This window comes from Podarcis melisellensis, assembly GCF_964234715.1.
Source record: "Podarcis melisellensis genome assembly, chromosome: 5".
NCBI lineage: Eukaryota > Metazoa > Chordata > Lepidosauria > Squamata > Lacertidae > Podarcis > Podarcis melisellensis.
Window position 1 is genome coordinate 29801692 of NC_138537.1, and position 17108 is coordinate 29818799.

Here is a 17108-nt window from a genome sequence, read left to right on the forward strand (position 1 = left end):
ACCCGCCTAAGGAGAACATTTGTATCAGCAACTTACAGATGCTACTTCTTGTTCTATTTGTTCAATATAGGATTTGTCATTATAGTTTAATGCTTTTTTCCCATTGCTTCCTTCCTGCTTCTTATAAATATCTTGATCCAATAGAATAACAGGCTTCGAAAACATGCCTTTGAGCTGAAAATGAATGACTTGACATACTTTGTGCTGGCAGCTGAAAATGAGCAAGATATGGATGAATGGATTTTCACTCTCAACAAGATCCTGCAGATAAATCCAGAAGGGTCCATTCAAGAGAGGAAGAGCACAGACATCACAGATCTGAAATTTGGTAACAGGGAATGCTTTTAATAATTTTGGGTGCATTGCATTTTTTTAAAGCAATGGTAAAAGTAAAGCTTTGTTTCCGCCCCGCCTTTTGCATAGATCTGTTGAAGCATTATTTGTTCAGAATCCCTGTTGTTAACTGCATAGTGTTGGTTGTTTTAAAAGTTTTTCTAGGTGTACTGCTCCCTGTAGTGTCCTTCAGAACAACATGCTATAAACCAGCACATACAGGGTATTAGCAAATGTATTTCTATCACTTCGTTTCCATCTAATTTATGTATTGGGGCAGGAAGTCACAAACCAATCACACTGTTAAAGGTTTAGGAGACCTTATATAGTGAGACCTGCCCTATGATTCAAAATACATTTACATCAAAAGAGATGCAGTGGAAGAGCCTATGCTCTTATTAAGCCTCCCTTCAACCACAGGGCATATCCTGTGGTGGGCTCTACATGTGAGTCATAATTCCACAAGAGAATCGCAACTTTTCTTTGACACATGCTGGAGAAGATAGTTACTTGACAGCCACAGAGATGTTCCATTGCTAAAGAGGTTTTGTGATGAGAGTGGCAGTCCTTGGCTAATTGGTATTGATGAAAAGATTATTAAAAATGTTTCTCTAGTGGTTTTCTTTCTAGATAGACCAGTGGCGTAGCGTGGGTTGTCAGCACCCGGAGCAAGGCAAGTAATTTGCATCCCCTAACCTGTGGAGCCAGGTAGGGGCAGAGAGCTGCGAGTGCGAGTCCCCCCCCCCCAGATGTTGCACCTGGTGCGGCCGGGCCCCCCTGCACCCCCCACGCTACGCCACTGAGATAGACATTGGGCAGTATCTAACAACGTAATTCTGCTGGCTCAAGGACTTCTGGCTGCACAACAGAACTTCCTCTCCTCTCTCTGCACACCCTCCTAAAACTGCTCTGGAAGACTAGAAGTAAATCTGGGGCAGATATAGGAGGTGCATGGGGAATGGAGAGGAAGGGGAAATTATGTTGTGTAGCTAGAAGTTGTAGCGCTAGTAAAAGTATGTTACTGATAGGCACATAGAGCTGTTTGGCAGAGTTTTCCTGCTCTTTCCCCCTACCCTGCCATTTGATGTGCAGACGGCAACTTATGAAAGGAAGCAGGAGAGCCCCTGCATATGCAGAGCTCCTGTATCATATCATAGATTTCATTATTAAAGAATTTGGGAGAAATTAATCTTCAGTTGTTAATTAGGCAGCTCCTATATGATATCGAGCAACAGAATAATCTGGCCACAATAAGGAAATTTTGTCCATGATATGATTATTTTCCACTTAGTCATTTTGACACGCTGGCACTCTGTTTGCAAAATTTAACAATTCCAAAATACAGACGCACTTTCACTTTCACAAGATTGAATAAACTGCCTTCGGCTGTACTTGAGGGTCGGTTTCAAAATATTCCGCTGGAAAAATGGTTATGTCCCTGTGGAGATGGCAGTATTGAGTCAGTGGCTCATGTGCTTCTGGCTTGCACACTTTATAAAGAATTGAGGAGGTTATTACCCCTCTATTATTGCCCATGCTGGGTCGCTCAACCATTGCTACTGTGTCCTTTCTTTTAGCAGATCAAGATGATCCGGTGACAGCAAAAACTGTGAGGTTTTTAGCAGAGGCAATTAGAATAAGAGCTATTATTTGATTGTTGATGTAAAAACCCCAAAATGTATTTTCTATAGTTAGGTTTTTACCTCTATCTTCAGTACATTTTATTTTATTGCTGTGGCTAGTGGCTGATGCAAATAAAGATTTTTCTGATTCTGAATCTTCAGTTGTGCTTTTCGTTTTTTAAGATTTGGAAGACATGTCGATGAACTATGATTGTCCGCAAGAGGAAACTGATTCTGCAGAGAACAGCCTGCATCCAGATTTTTCAAAAGTAAGAGACTACCGTTGTTAAAATAATAATAATAATAACTTCTGTTTGTTGCATATGCCAAAGCTAAGCATTCATATATGTGGTCCAAAGTGTCCTGCTCTAGTGGCAAGATGCACCATGCAGTTCCAGCATTGCAAACCAGCCTAGGACCATTCAACTCTCCTCATCAGGATAAGCACATAAGAAAAGTCCTGCTGCATCAGGCCAAAGTGCCATTTAGTCCAGCATCCTTTTCTCACAGTGGCCAACCAGATGCCTCTGGGAACCCCAATAGCAGGACCTGAGTGCAACAACATTCTCCTTACTTGTGATTCCCAGCTGGTATTCAGAGATATGCTGGCTGTGACAGTGGAGGTAGAAACTAGCCATCTTGACTGTAAATCTGTCTAATCCCCTTTCAAAGCATCCAAGTTGGTCTCCATCACTAGGCCTTGTTGAAGTAAATTCAACCATTTAGTAAAATTGCTCCTCCAAATCTAACCTTTTTTGATAGGAGGGAATAGGTTTTGCTGGTAACAGCTGCCATCTAAAGATGTATCATTTTAGCATAGTACCGGGTGCAAAATGGGTGTAGATTTGACTTGCTGGAGACATTGTGACAGATGACTTTGTCCACAAGCCATTCTAAAGGCATCTTAGCTGCTATGGAGCCATTTATGTGGTTAACCTCAGTTGTAAAGTTTTTAAATAGTACTGGGAGAAATATGAGGCATAGCAGAATGCACCTGTTAAATTTACTTCACAGTACATGCTGCCACATTAATACTGGTGCTTCATGATATTTTTTTCATTGTTAACAACAAGGAGTCTTGTAGATGGCAGGAAACAAAACTGAAATCATTTCGGCTTCATGATTAAAGTGAGTTTACAATTAAAGCAAAAAAACCCAAAAAAACTGGTTTGGAAAATATTTATCCGAACAGCTTGAGGTTTTTCCAAATCAGAGCACGTGAATGTAAATTTGACTCTCTTACAACAATTTGCATACATAGTGTCAGATTTTGAAGAGTTGCCTTGCCACTTACTGTTTATGGATTTTTAGCTTGGTGTTTGTTACTTTGCTGTTGGCAAATTTATAATTATAATTTATAATGTGGTACCGGTGCATCTGAAATAATTTGCTACAGCACTGGAAATAAGTATGTATTTTAATTACAAACAACACTATTGGATGAAATTAAACATAGTCGATAATTAGGTTAAATGAATTACTCAAAATAAGACAGGATTATCTGAATTACACCAATGTGATATTCTTGAATGTTTTGGAGATTCTGCCCCAGATTAAATGTAGATTTCCCACCTGGGTTTGCTTTGCAGGCTAACATTCAAAAAGAGGGAGAAATACCAGAAACAAAAAGAGACACAAATTATAAATTTGAATACGTGTTTGTGTGTGTGTTGCAGGGAAGGGGGAAAATAGCTTTGTGGGTCAAATTTGAACCCCTGACATGAAGCAATTTGAGTGAATATGATGTTTACCTGTAGAATAAGAAGATGTTGTTGTTGTTGTTGTTGTTGCAGTACCTCACAGAAACAGAAGAAACTGTCAGAGCATCTCGAAATATGGATAGGTTGAATCTATTCTCCCTAGATCCTGATATTGCTGTAAGTATTATTCTTTGTTGCTTTATATTGTTAGGTGAGAGAAAGCTAGAAGTGACCAGCATGTCCACTGGGGAGACAGCTGTGCCATTCTCACTGTTTTGCCTTTATTATTTATTATTGCTTTGATTTATATGATTTCTTGCTGTTCATTGTAAGGTCCAAGGGCAGATTACAGTAATACACGCATACAATTGAAAACAAGTAGAACAGTTTCTATACAATTATAAGGACAAGTTAAAACAATGCTAAGCAAAAGCTGCAGAGTATAAATTAAACAAAGTGGAAAGGGTGGGTTCTACAAAAAAAAAATACCTTATGTCCAGGGTCAGAATAAAGAGGCTTATAATCAACATACAATGGAAGCTGTGTAAAGAAAATGCTAAATGCAGCTCTGTGTGGAGGGAGTTCCACAGTTTACTGACGCTGCTCTGTATTTTGTATAGTTGCACGTATTTCTAATGCTCTGTATTTCAGTGTTTTGAATGTTTGCTGTAAACTGCTTTGGGCACAGCTCATTGTGGGAAAATGGCATAGAAGTAAACTCAATCAATCACAATTTAAGGGCTGCCACAGAGAAAACTCCCTCCTGGGCCACCATCCATCACAATTATGAGGGCATTGGAACTATCAGGAGTGTCCCACATACTGTCTTTCTTCAAAAAGTAGCTTGTAAAGAAATGGATTTTATGCTGTCTGTCACTGGATCTCTGATCTTACAACTATTTCCCAGAAAAGTCTGTTTTTCCTATAAATTCTGTATACTGACTTCAATCAGCTAATTATCCCAGTGTCTTTATTCCAGGCCTTGAATCCTCAAAGAAAGGAATTTCCAGCAGCAGATTCATTGCTCAAGCCTTTCCAGGAAAAGGATGCCAAGCGAATCATGATAACATGCAAATCCCTTAATCTGAATCTTCAGGCTTGTGTTTCTGATAATGAAAGTGACCCAGTCACCAATGTAAGTCTTAAGCAGAGGTAGGGGGGCTTATATCAAGACACTGGCCATGGTCAGGCGCAATATTGGCCAGTAAAGCATAGGGACATTGGCCTTTCCATGAGCTGCATGCTGGTACATACAGTTCAAGCAGTCTGCACTTTGCTCTGCCCTTCCTGGACTGGAAAAAACAAACAGTGGAATTGATGGCTTAGCATCACATGCAAACAAGTGCTAATGGTTAGAGGGTCAGGCTGGTACCTGGGAGACCAGGGTTCAAATCCCCACTTAGCCAGGAAGCTCACTTGGAATGTTGGGCCAATCACTGACTCTCCGCATAACCCACCTCACAGGGTTCTTGTGGGGATGAAATGAGGAGTGGCAGAACCGTGTTCACCACCTTGAGCTTCTTGGAGAAAAGGTGCGATATAAATGCAATAAATAAATATAAATGAATAAACAAACCATGAGCTGAAAGCGAAGAACAAATCTGCAGAACAAAGAACAAAAGAAATTTGTGAATGCATTTTTGAGCTGTACTTTAAAGTGCCAGGCAATCTCTTGGTGACCTTACCCACAATGCCTTGCTCTGGGGGAGAAGAAGAAGAAGAAGAGTTTGGATTTGATATCCCGCCTTTCACTCCCTTTAAGGAGTCTCAAAGCGGCTAACATTCTCCTTTCCCTTCCTCCCCCACAACAAACACTCTGTGAGGTGAGTGGGGCTGAGAGACTTCAAAAAAGTGTGACTAGCCCAAGGTAACCCAGCAGCTACATGTGGAGGAGCGGAGATGCGAACCCGGTTCCCCAGATTACAAGACTACCGCTCTTAACCACTACACCACACTGGCTCCCCCCCCCCTGCTCTTTCCTCAGAGTGAAGGTAGAAGCACCTGTGGCTGATCAGGCCAGAAGAGGAATATGGAGCAGGAGCGAGAGAGGAGGGAGGAGATGGTGGCGGCAATGAGAGAGGAAAGAGGAAGTGGTAGGGAGGCAGAAAAGGATAGCTGTGCCAGTCTCAGGCTGTGTAGTGTCTTTTGCTGGCCCTGTTGGGGAGAAACAACCCATGAGCCCTGGTTCCCACATAATACTAAGCCAGATATGCTATGTGGTTTATTTCCCCACTCTAAGAAAGGAGCAGTAAAGCAGAGATATTGAACTGTGTTGCACGGGTGCAGTTTCTGTAGCCATGATTTATGGCCAGTGTTGCGTGTGAATGAAGCCACTGCTTTGTTTCCTCAAGAGAGTGATTCAAATCCCTTCTGAAGCCTGTTGCTTTTCATGGGGATTGGTAAAAACAGCCGGTTTTATTCTGCATTTTTATTTTGCTGTTATTTATGTATAAAGAGTGGTGCTGTTATATAAATCAATTTATATAAACAACACTGAATGTACACATATTTTGGAAACACAGTTTCCTTCTAGATTTAAGATAAATAAATAAAAATATGATGCTAAGCCTCTTTTTCATTTTAATATCCATCTTAATAGGGGCTTGCAACTACCTGACCTTAATCAGTACAAAAGCTGGCTGCATCAGGCTTTAGATCAAACCTTATACAAATAAATGAGTTTGTGTGTCTTTACCTATTCACTTTTATGTAATGTAATTTGGGGCATGGGGCCTTGGGAGCAAAGATCAGTGTCTGCTGTCTGATGAGGGACCTTGGAGCAGTCTATAAGCTGAAATAGAACTCATCTCACTGCACATGGAATAGAATGCAGAATTGCAGCCCATGGGTTAGACCCAGGCTAAGCTAGTCATGCTTTACTCTTATTGAAAACAATGGGACAAGTTTGCTACAACTTTCAATGGAACTTAAACATGACCAGCTTATACTGGATCCAGTTTAACATTTCTCCAGAAAACTGTTTCTAATTTTTACATCAAAATGACAAAATAAAAAATAACTGTTTCAGAAGTCCAAAATATAATGTATCTGTTGAAATTAGAAACTAAATAAAAGCTGCCTTGGAATAAATTACAAAATACCAGTTCAGGAGCATCAGATTTTTGCCACTGTCTATGTTACAGAGGGCAGGTTGAAGGGCCTGTGTCAGTAGATTCTGACAATGCAATTTCTGTGGTTTTTGGAGAAGATATTGATTTCTTTCATTAGCAGATGACATCAGCAGTGTTTATTTTGCACGTGCCCGTCAATACTTTTTTGGCAGGATGAAAATGCTGGCAAATCATAGCTGTAGTGAGAATGGGGCGAGTACATAATTGCTTTTATTTTATTTATTTGCTAATGCAGGATTTCCAAAAAGTGGAGAGCAAGCAACTATCATATGGAGTCTTAGTCAATGGGTTGGGACAGGTCGATAGAAATTGCAGAAATTGATAGAAACACATTTTATAAACCTAGCTGAAAGCATATCATCGAACAAACAACAGCCAAAGTAATTTAAAAGGAAAATGCACACATTTGCTTGGGTCGCACATAACACTAAACCATGGTTTAGTGCTATGTGGATGAACTTCACTGAGCATGAATGAAATGTGGGCTTGCACACTCCTCTCCCCATCCTCTGTGACCAGGAGGACCAGGTTTCTTTCCAGTTTTAAAAAATCTGAGCTTAGCATTACATTCAAGCCAGGAACTCAGGTTTCAGAGTCTGGTTCCTTCAATATGCCAGCTTCAAATTTTTTTGTTTGAAGTTGCCTTGTTAAAACTGACCAGTGTTAGCTTGAAACAAGGATTCCTAGTTCAAATGTAAACCAGATTTCATTTACTGGCTCCAACTCTTTAAAAACTTAGAGGAAAACATCATAATAAGGATTTTCTTTTTAGTTACTTTTATCAGTTACAGACCCGATGTAGTCTCAAACAAAATACAACTTGGCCTTCCCAATTAAAACTTACCCCGGTGCATTAATTAGCAAAAATGTTGCTTGTTAAGCTGATTAGCAATGCAATTCTGCCCATGCCTACTCAAAAGTAAGTCCCATAGAGTTAGGGTTGCCATATTTCACAAAGTGAAAATCCAGACACAAAAGTTGTTGAGGTTTTTTTGCAAAGTATCCCTCCCCCCCCCAAAAAAGGAAGGTTTTTTTTTTTACCTATTTGTTAGGTAATCGCCAAAAAATCAACACTTCCTATATGGGCTGCTATACGCCCAGTTTTTTTCAGACCTTTCAGCCACTTTCCAAAAATTGCGCCCTGATGGCAATTTTGACAGACGAATTCAGACTATGCCAGGAAATTCCGGATGCATGGCAGCCCTACACTGAATACAATGATCCATATAAACATGTATATAATTGCAGTGTAGGGCTTCAAACCTATATAGACTCCTCTGGAAAGAAGTTGCCTGAATTCAACACAGGAAACTTCCTAATACTGTTTCCAATCGTCTAGTTCAGTATGATGAGACTGGCAGTGGCTTTCCAGGGTTTCAGACAGGGAGCATTCCCTGGCCTACCTGGCAACAGGGGCAGAGGAAGGGGGTGCGGTAGGAGTGGGGCACCCCAGGTGTCACCACTGAGGGGGGTGACAAAATGCTGACCCGCTCTTGGGAGTGACGTGGTGGCTTGGGCGCCCGCAAGCTCCAACCTGCCCCAAACGGTCCACCCGCCACCTCCCCATCAGCTGTAGGGCAACTGAGTGGAAGGAAGCAGGCAGACTCTTTTGAGGCCCCGCGGAGCATCCCGCCCCGTCTAGACCCGTCCCATGGGCGGCTGGCCCCGGCCCTGGGTGCAAGGCACATGTGTCAGGAGCCCAATTGGCTTGCTCTGTCTCTGCCTGGCAATGCCAGGGATTAAACCTGAGACCTTCTACATGCAAAGCAGAAGTTCTGTCACTAAGCTATGGCCCTTCCTCAGAGATGAATGGGGCCAATTCTCCTTCATGGTGAGAGTTGAAGTCACTTCTTGCTGCTTCTCAGTCCCATGCCTTATGCCACTTGATCTGAGTTACAATGCCTGTCAACCTTGCAGCTTTAGCCTGCTATTATTCTGATTTTTCACTTTTCGTTCCTGCTCTTTGCCTCCAGATTGAGCCTTTCTTTGTCAGTGTGGCTCTTTTTGATATACGGGACAGCAGGAAGCTCTCTGCGGATTTTCACGTGGATCTAAACCATACTCTGGTTAGACAGATGATGTCAGGTCCTTCACCCTCATTGGAAAATGGTACTATTGAGTCTGCTGGCACCAAAGACGAGGAACCACAGGTCAAGGGGTTTCCAGAAGAATGGCTGAAGTACCCAAAACAGGTAACTAAAACTTCACTAGTTCCATAGGCATTTGCTTCTGACTCCTTAAAGCAGAAAATTATAGTTATTTATTTATAACTTTTTTCTGTTCTTTAGCTGAAAAGGCTCTCAGTGTGACTTGCTAGGCTCAGTAGTATAATAGTCCCTGCCCTTGCAGCCAAGTGCTGGGCTTGGCTCATGGGAGCCTTTAGTTATTTAAACATTTCTCTCACATATTGGGACTTCTTCTGTCTTAGTGAATTTCGCCTCTTGTCTCCGCAGGCTGTTTTCTCCATAAGTAACCCTCATTCCGAAATAGTTTTGGTGGCAAAGATTGAAAAGGTGCTCATGGGAAATATTGCCACCAGTGCAGAACCTTATATAAGGAATCCAGACTCTAACAAGGTAATGTGATCGAAAGATGGAATGCCTTTCGCAACCCAGGGGTCAAGTTGAACATTGTACTGAGAAGCCTCCTCAGAACTTGCTTTAGCAATCCATAGGACCACGATGGATTTTCAGTTGTATGAACAATCTGCTTCTGCTTGTTTCTCATTGTCTGAGTATCTGATAGCTAAGTAATTGAACCTGCTGGGCTATGGTACTGATGGTTACAAATCCCTCCCCTCCCATAACTCAGCTAGGTCCATTGATGAAACCAACATAATGGTACCAGTTACATAGAGCGGTGGCAGGCTGCCCTTCTCGGGAGGCCTTCAAGCAGAGGGATAGACAGCCAATTCTTGAAGATGCTCTTGCTCTGTATTGTCCTGCACTGGCAAATGGGTCAGGCCCGATGGACAAATGAGCTTCCTCCAATTTTATGGCAGACCATTGGTTGGAAGAATCAACAAGTGCTTGAAATGTGCAGCTTTCCTGTCACTCTTTCCATCCAGCAGGGTAACATTTACAGTATGTTTATGGGATTTCAGATAGTTTCTTTATAGGAATTATTAATTTGTGGTTTCTTTTCCCTAGTGGGCCCAGAGAGTGTTAAAATCCAACAAGCAATTTTGCAGCAAGTTGGGGAAATATCGGATGCCCTTTGCCTGGTCTGTACGGTACGTAGCTGCCTTTCTAAATGTCATTTTCAGTGATTGATCATACCAACAGAGGCTGCGAAAGGAACTGACAAGGCACAACAACAGCACTATATAGAGGACTATGAATTGGTATAGTTCTCCAGGGCAAGCAAATGAAGAGAGCCAGTGTAGGGTAGTGGTTAGAGGGTTGGACTAGGAGAGCAGAGAGCAGAGTTCAAATCCCCACTCAGCCGTGAAACTCAATGGGTGACTCATTGGTGGTTTGGGGTAGGGAGGATCCATTTCACTGGACCAGTATATGTATATGTGGATGTGTGTCTTCCTTCACCCTCTAAATACCATTCTCTCTCTCTCTCTCTCTCTCTCTCTCTCTCTCTCTCTCTCTCTCTCTCTCTCTATTCCGGACTCCTGTGACATACCCCTTTCTCTGTTCTGGCGATTCTGCTTTTCCTTCCTCAGTCTTCTGGTCTGTTCCCCTTTCCCTCCTACCCTCTTGGTCACTCCACTTTCTGTTCAGCTGCTGATCTGAACTTTAAAAACTACACAGAGCAGAAAAAGGAAGTTGGGGACATGATTCTCTCTCCCACTTCCTGTTTCACCTTTCTGTGCTTTTCAAGGCTGGACGGAATTTCATTTCACTATTTTAAATTGCACGTTAGTTTGAAATAGAGTGGTCCAGTGAGTGGCATTGACTTGACAAGTAACTGCATCTCACACTCATCCCATTTAATTCCTGCTCTTATATGTTACTGGACAGACAAGGTACCAATCCATATACAGGTAGCTCACAGACTGCAAAAGCAGCATTTAAATTAAAGCACAGGATAACTTTAGCACGGCTGGTAATTGTGGATCAATAGTCCCTTCACATAACCAAAGTAAAGTTTCTGGAGTTCGTAGATTTATCCACGTTTTAGGCTCACAAAGTGGAATTTGCCCTAGTAATTGCACAAGGCTATAAATAGATATTTCCACTAGACACATACAACATGCTGTGCAAAATGTGGCTCGGCTATGATGAAAAGCAGAAATCTTGGACTGTGAATGTGATTTCCATTTCTTTAATTTCTGGCTATAGTACTATTCCCATTTAATGTGGATTTTTATATTTTACTTTGTGCTATTATAATTTAAAGCAGGCACATACAGTCATAATGTAATCTTTACTCTTGAGTCACTCCTAATCTGACAGTATCTCAAGCTGGCCACTAAAACTGCCCTTTGTCACAACAGAAGTTTCTGTGTCCTGGAATTTGGGTTGTTGCCCTGTACACTTTCCCAAGAGACAATAATTGCAGCACACATTAGAATTACAATGTGAGAAGTCAGTCTCCCTTTCTCATATTTCTACCACAGCTGCCAGAGTTTGCAAATAGGATTTGTACTTGGAGACCTCATTTCCCACAAAATATTTTCCATATAGCCTTCCTTCCATTCTATTATTCTATTATTTTCAAAAAAGGTGGGGGGAAATGTTAGTGAATGACAGCTCTCATCATCCCACGGCTACTGGGCATGATGGCTAGGGCTGATAGGAGTGGGAACTGAACAACATCTGGAGCACCGAATATTACCAGACCATTTTAGAATCCAATATGTAGAATATCTCAGTGACTTGTAATATTAGAAGTATCCTTTATGTCTGATTCTATATCTACCTAACCAACTGCTTCCCCAATATCCAGTGGTGGAGAATCTGAACCTGTATACCTAAACTTATCAGTTCTCTGGGTGCAAACTCACTCTTTAAAAAAAAAAATAAAGAAAAAGATTTTTAAAAATTGAAAAAATTTCAACATAAAATACAATAAAAGCCAAACTAGTCTGGGGGGGGGGGTAAAGGAGAACCAAAATAAGAAATAAAAAGGAAGAGAGAAAAAGGCAAGGGAGAAAAGAAGAAATAGAAGAAAAAGACATAAAAGCCGACTGTCACAATTATATCATAAACTTTATGCATATTCAGAAAAGTAGACCCTTCCTGGGAGCATCAGTGGAAAGTCACTCTTATCATCTTATCCTCAGCCCATGTTTTCTTTCTAGAGAATAATTTTCACATTGGCTTACCTTGTTCTTTTTAATAAAAAAAGCATGCTGTTTTTCAAGATGGGGACAACTACATCTTCTACAGAAGAGATATCAAAAAGATAAGACAAAATGTGGAGGGTGGGAAGATCAAGGATAATGATCCCTCATCCCAAGGGGGAACAGAGAGCTGTCAGGAAAGGAATAGGGAGGGAGAGATGTTGCGCATAGAGTTCAAAAGACGACATTTTATTTGTATGCATGTGCCTACGGTTGCCTAACAACAGCAAGAACCCAAAGTCTCCCAACTCCACTGTACCCCCAAATAAGGCTGCTGAAGTGAGAAAACTTAAGGTGAAATGGGGAGTAGACTTTCATGTGAGCTCAGTCTTCCCAGGCAACAAACAGCAGGTGTCCCCCTCAGCATTGATTCAGTCATTGACAGCCCCTTCAGCTTCTGTCTACACCCTCCCTGAGCCACTATTTTATACTTACCTTGGGACTGTAGTAAATACAAAGTAGATCCTGGAGCTCTTAAGCTTGCTCAGCCCTTCTTTAAAGCTGCATCCTAGAAAAACATCCTGATTCCCAACACTTTCTGTCATGTCATGGCAATGGTACAGAATTTCTATACATGATTCAAAGTGTTGGTTCTGACCTTTAAAGCCCTAAATGGCCTTGGTCCAGTATATCTGAAGGAGCGTCTCCACCACCATTGTTCAGCTCGGACACTGAAGTCCAATGCCGCTGGCCTTCTGGTGGTTCCCTCAGTGCGAGAAGTGAGGTTACAGGGAAGCAGGCAGAGGGTCTTCTCAGTATTGGCGCCCGCCCTGTGGAACGCCCTCCCATCAGATGTCAAGGAAATAACACAACTACAGTGGTACCTCGGGTTAAGTACTTAATTCGTTCCGGAGGTCCGTTCTTAACCTGAAACTCTTCTTAACCTGAAGCACCGCTTTAGCTAATGGGGCCTCCTGCTGCTGCCGTGCCGCCGGAGCATGATTTCTGTTCTCATCCTGAAGCAAAGTTCTTAACCCGAGGTACTATTTCTGGGTTAGCGGAGTCTGTAACCTGAAGTATGTGTAACCTGAAGCATATGTAACCTGAAGCGTATGTAACCTGAGGTACCACTGTATCTGACTTTTAGAAGACATATGAAGGCAGCCCTGTTTAGAGAAGTTTTTGATGTTTTATTGTGTTTTTAATATTCTGTTGGGAGCCGCCCAGAGTGGCTGGGGAAACCCAGCCAGATGGGCGGGGTATAACTATATAATTGTTTGTTTGTTTGTTTGTTATGCAGCCCTGTGGCTGCAACTTCAGAAATCAGTCTCACTCTGTTCTGTGAGGTTTATTCCAAGGTGGCCAAAAAGTGTAAGAGGACAGGACTCCTGCACCTTTAAGTGTAGCATGAGAAGGCATCAATTCCCTCATCTACTCCACCATTAAAGGTGCTCTGGTCACCCTAGTTTATTCCCAGGTAAAAATGCATAGACTTGTACCCACAACAAAAATGGAGGTACCTCCTTGATATTATCCTAAGTGCTGCCAGAAATCTGGTGTGTGGTGTGAATATTATTGAACTACTTGGATTTCAATGCCCACGCCACAATCTGACTGACGTACTGCTGAAAACCTCCAGATAAATTATGTTTACTTTTAGGTTTGGGGATTTTTTTAAAAAAAGATGGAATTAATAAAAAGAAAGCTTGAAAGTAGAACTCAGTGGCAAAGGAAGGAACTCATGCATCCCTAGAGATAATTAACAAAAGCATGGTTTTCATTTAATATATTGTTTCCCCTTTGTTACAGACCAGTCTTTAAAGATAATCAGGGAAATATTGACAGAGATTCCCGGTTCTCACCTTTGTTCAGGCAAGAAAGTAGCAAAATTTCAACGGATGACTTAATGAAACTCGTCACAGAATACAGGAGGTAAGGAATCATTGCTTGGCTGTGTTGATTAACTCCTTTGCATCAATGGTTTTGTTTGCACAGAAGAGATGAGTGCCAAAACAACCACATTACATGGAATGGTTTTCACATTAGTCACTTGCATGCCAAAGTGGGTTTCCAGCAAAGCTCTTTGGGAAAACTGGAGAGATGTTTGCTGCATTAACAAACTTTATGGCCGCTTGATTGTAGTGCTGAATGGAATTAATTTCAGTTGAAGCAAGGGGAAAGTGTAGGAATTAAAGATATATAGATGCATTTCATGGAGGAGTGTTTTATCAGGTATATTGACTAAATGGAAGTACAAAGGTGTTTTTTTCTTTTTTTGCCAATTATTTTTATTGCTTTTCCATAATTTTTAACAAATTGTCACCAAATTAATACAAATTAATACAAATTTAAAAGGTGACTTTCTACCCACCCTGATGTCTCCTCTATTTTCCTCCCTCTTTTTCTGCTCCCAATGAAATAATTTTTTTCAACTATCATTTCAAAATCCATTCACCCCCTTCTCCCTACACATCACCTGTTCCATTACCAATTTCTGCTGTGGCTTTTGTACATGGCTATAAAGGTAAAGGTAAAGGTACCCCCGCCAGTATGGGCCAGTCTTGACAGACTCTAGGTTTGTGCGCTCATCTCACTCTAGAGGCCAGGAGCCAGCGCTGTCCGCAGACACTTCCGGGTCATGTGGCCAGCGTGACGAAGCTACTCTGGCGAGCCAGAGCCGCACACGGAAACACCATTTACCTTCCCACTAGTAAGCGGTCCCTATTTATCTACTTGCACTTTGACGTGCTTTCGAACTGCTAGGTTGGCAGGCGCTGGGACCAAGCGACAGGAGCGCACCCCGCCGCGGGGATTCGAAACGCCGAACATGCGATTGGCAAGTCCTAGGCACTGAGGTTTTATCCACAGTGCCACCCGTGTCCACATGGCTATAACCTGTCCTCAAAATAGTCAAGTACAGTAAATCCTCTTTTATCTATTTATAATAGCCATTCATCAATTTTGAAACATTTCCTTCTCATACCTCTTGAGTAACACTTTTCCTGAGAAAGACAGATCTTGCTTCCTCCCAGACAACAGACACACATTCCTCTCTAACATGGCCTTGAACATTGCTGTCCCAGTAATAAACAACTCAAGCCTCACTGGTGCTGTGTGCAGAGGGTGAAAATGAAATCCATACACACACACACACACACACACACACACACACACACACATACATTTCCCCCTCTAACACTGCCAATCTCCCAGGATCACCCACCCTTCACATTTCGCCAAATTTAATCTGAATTTTTACATACAACCAGCTCATTAATAAATCATTAATAAATAAACATAATCCATATCTTTTCTTCTCTGTCTGAAAGTCTCTGAAACTGTCAAGGTGGTATACACTGTGGCCCGTCCTATCCCTTTCACTGTTCCTATTTCCAACTTCAAGCTCCAAGAGGGGTGGGTTGATGTAATCTCAACAAAATCCATATCTCCTCTCCATCCTCCCCCCTAAACTAATAAATCTTCCTGCACTCCATCCTGCAGATCCTCAGTTCCATTACATCCAACTCCACAGCTTATTCTCTTCTGAGTGCTTAACAGACAGTCAGTCTAGTTTTTACCAATCTTTTCTTCTTTACTATTTTTATTTCACAATACAAAGTTCCAAGGGGTGGTCAAAATCCCTCAAAAGTCCCTCAAGGTTGTTACTCTCCTCCTCCTTTCAGGCAAAGTCCTTCATTATAAAATAAATCCATCGCAAAGAGGTATCTTTAAAGTCCACTCTTCCCGAAAACTTTGCATTCCATTACTTTTGGGATGGTGGATAACATAGATCCCGAGAAAAGAAATATGTCTTAAAATAATGCCTTTCCTCCCCTCCTTCCACCGTTCAAGCAAAGAAGAATTTAGCATCTTTCATTCTTTCCAAACAGATGATTTTCTCCTGCAGCATAAATCAGGATCTTTTGGGGGTTGGGGGTGCCTCTTCACTCGCCAATTATGTCCGAATTCAAAGGTATTCTGCAGCTCACCATGGTAGCTGGTTGGGGCTGTCCTTGGACGGAGCCATTGAGCCCAGTGCCCTTAACCTTTCATCTGGGAGACAGGGATTTCCTACCCTGCTCACAAACAACAAAAAAGGCATTAACAGACAACCATGGTTTGTGCCCTTTCGATACCCTCGAAAGGTTAGGGGAGACATGCCCCTTTCCACACCGCATTAATCTCCATCTGGGACCCCTCCCGGGTACTGGAGCACCCAAGAGAATGGCATGCCGGATTCGTTGCAAAGTCCCGTACAGAGTTGTTTTCATCCAGTAACTGCTTCATTTCATTAAGGGTCTTTTTCACCCCTCTCTATGTTCATGTTCAATGATTTATAAGAATTTAACAAAGCAAGGTTTCTGTGTCGTCTTTGGAACTTTGATTATATGTTCAGGCTCCATGCAGGAGCTGGTAACCCAACTGGTTTAGGGTTGTGTACAGCTCCCTGGGAAGGGATGTGGGTGGCACTGTGGGTTAAACCACAGAGCCTAGGACTTGCCGATCAGAAGGTTGGCAGTTCGAATCCCCGCAATGGGGTGAGCTCCCGTTGCTTGGTCCCAGCTCCTGCCAACCTAGCAGTTCGAAAGCATGTCAAAGTGCAAGTAGATAAATAGGTACCGCTCCAGCGGGAAGGTAAATGGCATTTCCGTGTGCTGCTCTGGTTCGCCAGAAGCGGCTTTGTCATGCTGGCCACATGACCCGGAAGCTGTATGCCGGCTCCCTCGGCCAATAAAGCGAGATGAGTGCCGCAACCCCAGAGTCGGCCACGACTGGACCTAATGGTCAGGGGTCCCGTTACCTTTTACAGCTCCCTAGCAGGGCTCTCAGGACAAGCCCGCTTTGGGTTTTCTCTTAAGCCAAGGGCAGAGAGAGTCCTAGGGTTACTCTGTACTTCAGGTTGCAGTACAAAGTTAATCTTCAGTGGCTGAATCCAGCCTAGTTTGCTTTTTCAGAAGCTACAGCAATTCGTCATCAGCAAGGCTTTGTTCTATATGGCTTAGCAATTCTAGCCTTGATAATGCTTTTCAAATTTGCCATTGAAGAGCTTTCAGCAATGGAATAATGGTCACCTAGACAGAGCTTT

The 17108-nt window shown here is 42.2% G+C and overlaps 1 protein-coding gene across 13 annotated transcripts in view; it reads left to right on the top strand.

Moving 5' to 3' along the window:
- DOCK10 (dedicator of cytokinesis 10) overlaps window positions 1–17108 on the top strand; it is a 200589-nt gene that overhangs the window by 122361 nt on the left and 61120 nt on the right. For all 13 annotated transcript variants that reach the window (XM_081910272.1, XM_081910278.1, XM_081910279.1 and 10 more), the window contains 8 exons: window positions 145–328; window positions 2139–2224; window positions 3749–3832; window positions 4635–4790; window positions 8760–8978; window positions 9240–9362; window positions 9936–10018; window positions 13832–13954. In XM_081910272.1, the coding sequence (XP_081766398.1) occupies window positions 145–328; window positions 2139–2224; window positions 3749–3832; window positions 4635–4790; window positions 8760–8978; window positions 9240–9362; window positions 9936–10018; window positions 13832–13954 (1058 nt within the window). The remainder of the gene's footprint in view (window positions 1–144; window positions 329–2138; window positions 2225–3748; window positions 3833–4634; window positions 4791–8759; window positions 8979–9239; window positions 9363–9935; window positions 10019–13831; window positions 13955–17108) is intronic.